We start from the raw sequence: 7,692 nt of genomic DNA, 5'->3' as shown, positions 1-7,692 counted from the left end.
GGCCTCCAAAGCCATGGGTGACACTGGCCTCCAAGGAGCTGGGGCAGAAGCACTCCTCAGGGCTCGGGCCCAGCCACATGTGACAGAGAGGGAAGCTATCGTTCGGGCACAACATCCCCAGGAAGCCACCAGAAAACACGTTCCATCCAACCTAGGAAGATGAATGTACCTGATCCAGGAATCAGGCATCCGACAGGAAGGGCAGAAGGGAAGCCCAGGACAGCCCCCTCCCAAACCCTACAGAACAGTGCTCAGTGCCTCCTGACCATCAACAAGGAAACTGTGAGGCTTGGGTTGGGGGAGGGAACGAGAAGCTAAATAACAGATTCAAAGTCACGCAGCCCAGAGGAGCCGTCGCTACCAGCGAGACGGCTTCCGTGAGCCGGGCCTTGGTGAAGATCTCTAAGCAGGAATTCACTTAACTCAGGAGAATCTCTGTGGGGACTGCTCATTTCCCACTTTCAGAGCAGGAGGCAACGAAGCAGGCTTAGAGGAGACAGCAGGATTCTATCTGTCAACTCCCAAGAGCAGCGCTCGGCTACCGCACCTCCCGGGCAGCCAGCTGCCACCATGCACAGGACTTCAGGAGCCTTCAGACCAGGGGACAGCGTCAAAGAAGAGGCTCTGGACACTAAGTAAAATGTTAAAGCAGACTTGAGCGTGCTGGTGAAATCACCCAGCTGTTAACCCAAAGGTTGGTGGTTTGAATCCACCAGCTGCCCCACAGCAGCAGGACGGATGCAGTCAGCTTTGGTAAGGACTTCCAGCCGTGGGAACCCCCTAGGGTGGGTCTGCTTGGTCCTGCGGGTCAGGAACAGCACGGTTTGTTGCGGACAGGGCAGGCAGGTAATCAAGGGACAAGGTCACAGACAGGAGCATTCCTAGCTTGTCCAGCTGCAGTCCCCATGGTCCTGTTCCTAGACCGGGCCAGGAAGTCAATGTGATACAGCAGGATCCAGCCTGCTCAGGAAACCTGCCTCTGAGCCAGCGTTACCCCCTCACTGCACAGTAAGAGGGCAGCGGAAGAAAGCAGCACTGGGGCCCTCCAAGGAAGCCCATGGGGTTCTCGCCTGCATCTCCGAGACCCACACAGCTCAGAGCACAGCTTCTGAAGCCCACGCCCCAAGACTCAGCCATGGCATCACTCCCGTGGTGGCCGCCCAAGGCACCCAGCGTACCTTTATCTCGTTGTCGTTCGCGAAGTTTCCAAAGGAGGCCATGATTTTGGGTATGGCTGCAGCCAGGCTCTCCTGGACCGACTCCTCAGTCCTCTTGCTTATCCGAGTCAGACAAGGCAGCAGGTTGACCAGGTAAGGCCTGCAGGAGGAAGAGGAACACATTACTGCTGCAGCTCAGCAAAGCACAAACAATCCTTCTCATACCCATGTGAGGAAGCCAGCTGTTATACGCAAATAACGCTTCACAGAGAGCTGACGGGGAACCTGGCTGAGGAATGAGAACCAGGACAAGGGTGCGGAAATGGCCTGGGAGACACACCTCCGCGCCTGCAACACAGATGAACGGGAAGCCAAAATTAATAATACATATTTATAATAAACCAAATGTTCTATCAGGATATGAGGGAGGCTGCTACAAGCTGGAATTCACGCTGGAGCACTAAGGCAATCCTTAAGTGTTTACAGGGGTAGACACTAAGGCGGTCATTAAATGTTTACAGGGGTAGACACTAAGGCGGTCATTAAGTGTTTACAGGGGTAGACACTAAGGCTCCTTAAGCAGATTCTTGCACTGTATTTGCTAGCCCTCCCTGAGTCAAGCATAAGGTTTTCAATAGGAAGAGCTTAGCTTCATCTGCATTGAATTCGCTTTGTGATTTGCTCCCTGGAGATTTTCAGTAAAGGCTCCAGGAAGCGGAGCCCAGGGCTTCAGTTGTTGGAGAACTGTCACCTCCTGCCTTACCTCTTTATTACTTATACATTCTCGGTGTTCTGTCTCATTATAAATACTTATTCATATACTTTACCCTCGGTCTGCAACACAGATGCCTCTCCAAAGCTTCATTTAAAATGAGGTGCCTTCAGTGGCAGGAATTGGAAAATACTTGTATTTTCAATGGGAAAATAAGCAATAATATTAAGAGCATTTTCAAAATGTTTTTAAAAGACGCTATCTTGGAAAAGGATGAGTTTTTAAAAGGCAGGGCATGAGGGAGGAGTCCTGGACAGGCAGGTGGACACGGCAGCCACCCCACCAGGGCAGCGTCCACAGGCAGACACAGGCCCACAGTGCAGAGGACAGTCCCGTGCTGCCCTCTAGTGGTGGCTCCACCGGTTACAGACCACGGGCTCCGCATGGGGGGAGGCTCACCATGGTTAAGTGCTTGCCCACTAAACCCAAAGCTTGGCGCTTTGAATCTACCCAGAAGTTCCAGAAGAGAAAAGACGAGGCAATCTGCTTCTGTAATAAGATTATCGCTCGACAACGCTCTGTGGCCGTTCCGCCCTGCCCTGTCAGGTCACAGCCACAATCAACTCGCAGGCAGCTCACACGTATCTGGGGACAAGCTGGACTTGTACAAGTGAGCCTCTGCGGGGGTGACGGAGAGAGCCCGCCATCTCTCAGGTGGGAAAGCCACAGAGAGACTGGAGGTGGGGATCACAGCGCCCAGCCCCTCAGCCTGGGAGGTCTCTCAGGAGCCAGGGGTGCAGGGTGCAGGGAAATGAGAGAAGACTTCCAATGAGTAACCAAACTCAAAACCCCAAACTCTCTCCCATCGGGTGGGAACCGACCCGCTGACCCTCCAGCGGCTGGTCAGAGGCAGGAGATCACACGATGGGGGACTGTCCATCCTTCTCCCAAGGAGCAGTGGTGGATTCGAACCCCCAGACAAGCACAGCACCCACCCAGGTCGCCAGAGTGCCCTGAAAGCAGACACGGCAGGGCCCAGTTTTGGGACTTTAGGGGCACTTTAGCTGCTGGTGGAGAACTTGAGATTTGCTGCTTCAGAGCTACAGCAAATTTTTCAAAAGAGAAAGGAACAAGGTTCCCTGACTGACGCCGCGGCCACAGGAGAGTGATACTCAGTAAGTGTGACGGGCCTGGGGTGGAGGCCCAGCTGAGGCCTGCTGGGTCCTTAGGAGCAGGGGGGTAAACCCTGACCTCACACTGGTGTAACTGAGAGTCAAACCCACCGCGTCGAGCCAGTGTGGACTCACGGACAGCCTCCGCTGGGTTCTGAGGCCGTAACTCAGCAGGAGCAGACTGCATCTTCTGTTTCCCTGGAAGCAACTGGTGGATTTGAACTCCTCAGCTTTTGGTTAACAACCCAACACTAACTTGCGGTGCCACAAGGGCTCCCTCACAACTGGCTACAGTCATAGTTGATTCGCAGCTTAACATTCCCTTACAGACATGTGCATTCCTTTTATCACGTCATTTCTATCACAGGCAAGCACAGCCAGTATCTCCACCTTAGATCATCTGCCAAGCCATTTTTCTTAAGCGGCTACCACGTGCCAGAGGGAGGCCTGGGGGCAGGTCCACGGTATCTGCTGGTTCAAGTCCATGATCTGCCCTCCAGGAAAGCGCTGGACAGTCTCCCCCTCAGAGACCCAGCAGAAGGCTGCGCTGAGTCCACGCTGACTTGACAGCAATGAGCTTGAGCATGAACGTGAACCCAGCTGACACACTGCTCACTGAGCTTGGCTGCTAACCCGAAGTCTAGCGGTTCAAACTCCACTGCCACATGTGGGGCAAAGCATGGCCGTAGCTGCGTTCTGTCTCACACAGCCCCAGGGAATCAGATTTGACTTGACTGTGGGTTTAGGCTTTGCTTATACGCCTGACACTGTCCTCAGGTTGGGCTAGAATAAGAACAGGCAAGTAAGGTCCCTGCTGCCACCGCCTAGAAGTTTCTGGGGGTTGGTGGAAGAGAGAAGGAGCAAGCCTGCCAATGAAGTGCTCAGGAAGGAAGAGTGAAGACACGATGAGGGCAGTGAGCGGAGGGCCCCGTGCAGAGCCCGCTTACCTGCACTTCTGTGGCCGGACCAGGTGCGCCAGCTCGGCAAACCTCCAGAGGGCAGCGCGCAGACTCCGAGGGGCTCCGTTCTGAGGGGAGGGGATGTGCGGTGTCACTCACAGCTCCGAGGCACCAAGGGGGCAGCCAAAGCACTTTTTTATGATGGTGACTGCTGTTTTGAGGGGAAAGGCCATTCCAAAGTACAAAGTATCTGACGACAACCCCGGAGACTGTCAATGAAGCGGACCCTTTGCCCACAGAGCGCCGGAGGCTTCCAATCACTGGACTTTCCGATAGTAGCCCAATGCTTAGTCCACTGTGCCATCAGCTCGGGCTTCAATCACACAGGTACAAAAAGCAAGCTGTCAGGCTGTCACTTGGCATCTAAGACAACGAACCACCAGCCTCTGGATGACAGACAGCAGCGTCTCATCCTCACACATGCGCATGCGTGTACACACACACACGCACGCGCACACACGCGCACACACACGCGCACACACACACGCATGCACGCACACACGCACACACACGCGCGCACACACGCACGCGCACACACACGCGCACACACACACAGCCTGGGAAGGGCAGCATTCCACACAGGCGGGTCAGTTCTGGAAAATACAAGCCTACCTTTTTAATTTCCTTGTAGAGTTCTAACTGTAGCCTCGGAAGGTTAGAATCCATCAGAGCCTAAAACACAATACAGGAGACGGTGAAAAACACATCATGCGAGCAGTTTTCATACACCACTTGTACGGTTGCTGAGTCGACGACTCCCAGGGCCCTGCCACCCTCTGAAGGAAGGTGGGGCCCTGCTTTGTCCTACACCATCCGCAAGACACTGCTGCGGCCCCTGCGCCAAGCCTCTCACCGGGGGTCTCTTCCTCTCTCCCCGACCTGCCACTTTCCCAGCGTGAGGTCCTTTTCCAAGGACTGGCTTCTGACAACACGCCCAAAGTGTGTGAGGTGAACGCTCACCACGCCTGCCTCTAAGGGGCACCTGGATCTGAAGGAAGTGAAAAGGCAAATAAACTCACCAACGGAGCACAGGTAAACCTAACGGCAACGACACTGAGAACCTACGTGGACAGGCAGAACGCTGCTGAGGACACTAGATACAAGGCAACAACTTGAACAAAATATGGTAACAAGAATTTAACTTCTATCATAAATAAGTACTGCGTAATATCAAAAAGAAAACAATCAGTAGCACAAATTCATACTAAAGCTCTCACATTAAACCTTTCATGATGAATCTTCGTTGGACGTTTGCTCGGAGGGTGACATCAGAGCAGACAATGGTCTAGTTTGGGGTGGCCATGGGCACTGGTGAGGAACATCTAAGATCTGAGGGTTTCTGCATCCCAGTTCTGGGAGCAATTAGTTTTGGGGTTTTTAATTGTGATTTGTATCAAAGTTTACAAAATCAAATTGGTTCATGAGTCACCCATTTAAACACATCTTGCTCCATAACATGAATTAAAATCCCCACCAGGTCTGATCACCCATTTATTCTGCACCGTCTTCCTCCCCATCTTCCTAAGTGTTTATCATCTACGTGTGAAGTGTCCTCTCTCTGCCCTCACGCCCTTCCCTGGAGACCTGGCCGCAGGTTTCTAACAGTGATCAGCCAAGCTAGTTGTCCTTTCCTGACCAGCATCGCATCTCCGAGATTCCTTCACATAAGCAGTGCCAGGGACACTTCCTAATACAGACCCCACACCTCACATTCCTCCCGAAGGCCCAGCTCTCCTCAGGACAAGGACACTCTAACCCCACCATCCTGTGACCCTCAGACCCCACCCCCTGTTACAGCCTCCTCCTCCACGCTGGCTCAGACCTCACCCACGCACGAGCAGTGCCACAGTGCCCAATGCTCAGTCTCGGGCCTCCTACCCCACGTTGGCTCATATCCTACCCAAGAAGCAGTGGTGCCACAGCACCCAGTGCCCAGTGCTCGGGGCCTCCTCCTCCATGCGGGCTCAGACCCCACCCACACACCGCACCGGTGGTGCCCAGCCCATGGTGGCAAACACTCAGTCTCGCGCCTCCTCCCAGCTCAAGGCTCCACCCTCTTTCCTAGGACACTTGGTCTCCACATGGATGGATGCTTGTACCTCCAGCCCGGCCTCACTCCAGCCACACCACACCTCGTCACAGCAACACCCTTCCTGAACAGACATCTCCTCCGACCACGCAGATGACACAACCCTGTGTTCAGATAGTGAAGAAGACTTAAAAGCACTTTCTGAAGAAGATCAAAGACTACATACAGCCTTCAGGACAGATAACATCTCAACACCAAGGAAACAACCCTCACCACTGGACCACAGGCAGTGACATAAAGAGGAAGCAAAGATGAAATTACCAACGATCTCTTTTACTTGGATCCACAATCGACATCTAGGGTAGGAGAAGTCAAGAAATCAAAAGATGTGATGCACTGGGCAAATCTGCTGCCAAGGACCTCTTCAAAGTGCTAAAGAGCAAGGATACCAGTTTAAAGACTAAGGTGCAACTGCCCCAAGCCATGGTATTTTCATTTGGTTGAATGAAAGTTGGACAAAGAATCCGGAGAAGGAAGCTGACGCCTCTGAAGTGTGGTGATGAACGTGCCATGGACAAACGTGTCTCAGTTGGAAGACGTGCCGGCAGAGGGCTTCTTAGAAGCAAATTTATCCTTAGAAGTAAAATTGTTAGACTTCGTCTGACATACTGGGGGCATGTTCCCATACTCGGAAATGTGGGGGTCGGCGAAGGAAAGGAAGACCCTCCCGTGATGGGCTGATGCATGACCACACCAGGCTTCAGCACAGATGATGCGGAAGGCACAGGGTCAGGCGAGGCCCCGCCTGCTGTATTTAGGCCAGCAGGAGCTGCCTTCGACTCAGCGGCACCAGGCAACAAGAACTGACCATGTCGGTAGTGTTGGAGGGCTCCGTCCACTGCCGGCCTCACACCACCAGGCCCTCCTCTGCCTCCAGATCTCTCGGTGCACCCTGCCAGCAGAGGCAGGGTGGTGCAGTGGTTAGGAGGAAGCTTCCAGCACCCACCACTCATGATGCTGTCCGCTGGTCAAGTTCACTTCAGGTCGTCCCAATGAAGACAGCCTGACAGGGAAACAAGACGGCTCTGGATTCTCAGAGCGTGGAAGTCATGTGAACAAGACCTACAGGCCAGTAAGCTGTTCAAAAGCCGTGAGAAAATGTGAATGTGGTGAGAATTTTCAGAACGTGACCCAGAGTGAGTGCGTGAGCGGAAAAGTGACATCAACAGACATGCTCGTGCAAGGCTGGCACACACCTTCAATGTGTACAAAGGTCTATGCTGTCAAAGCACAGTGACCCCCACGCACGGGCATTCTGTGTCACTTGAGACTGCTGCCCCACGACACAGGCTCCGCCTCCCTGGAAGGACACAAATGGCCGAAGACAGGAGCACGCTGCCCACCAGGTGGCCCTCACATCACTGTGTGAGCGGGGTGTGGGGGTGGAGCACTGCCCACCGGGTGGACCTCACATCACTGACCGTGTGAGCGGGGTGTGGGGGTGGGGGCACTGCCCACCGTGTGGCCCTCACATCACTGTGTGAGCGGGGTGTGGGGGTGGAGCACTGCCCACCGGGTGGACCTCACATCACTGTGTGAGCGGGAGGTGGGGGTGGGGCACTGCCCGCCGTGTGGACCTCACATCACAGACTGTGTGAGCGGG

The 7,692-nt window shown here is 54.1% G+C and overlaps 1 protein-coding gene across 1 annotated transcript in view; it reads right to left on the bottom strand.

Annotated features, from left to right (window-relative positions):
* The window catches only part of HTT (huntingtin), a 154,206-nt gene that overhangs the window by 119,155 nt on the left and 27,359 nt on the right, over positions 1 to 7,692 (bottom strand). The window contains exons 8-10 of the mRNA XM_006893659.1: positions 4,613 to 4,672; positions 3,989 to 4,068; positions 1,179 to 1,317 (exon numbers count right to left, since the gene is read on the bottom strand). Coding sequence (XP_006893721.1) covers positions 1,179 to 1,317; positions 3,989 to 4,068; positions 4,613 to 4,672 — 279 coding nt within the window. The remainder of the gene's footprint in view (positions 1 to 1,178; positions 1,318 to 3,988; positions 4,069 to 4,612; positions 4,673 to 7,692) is intronic.

Source organism: Elephantulus edwardii, unplaced genomic scaffold (assembly GCF_000299155.1).
Source record: "Elephantulus edwardii isolate Elephantulus edwardi_28Jun2011 unplaced genomic scaffold, EleEdw1.0 scaffold00129, whole genome shotgun sequence".
NCBI lineage: Eukaryota > Metazoa > Chordata > Mammalia > Macroscelidea > Macroscelididae > Elephantulus > Elephantulus edwardii.
Note: the sequence above shows the minus strand (reverse complement) of the source record. Positions and strands in the feature narration are given on the sequence as shown.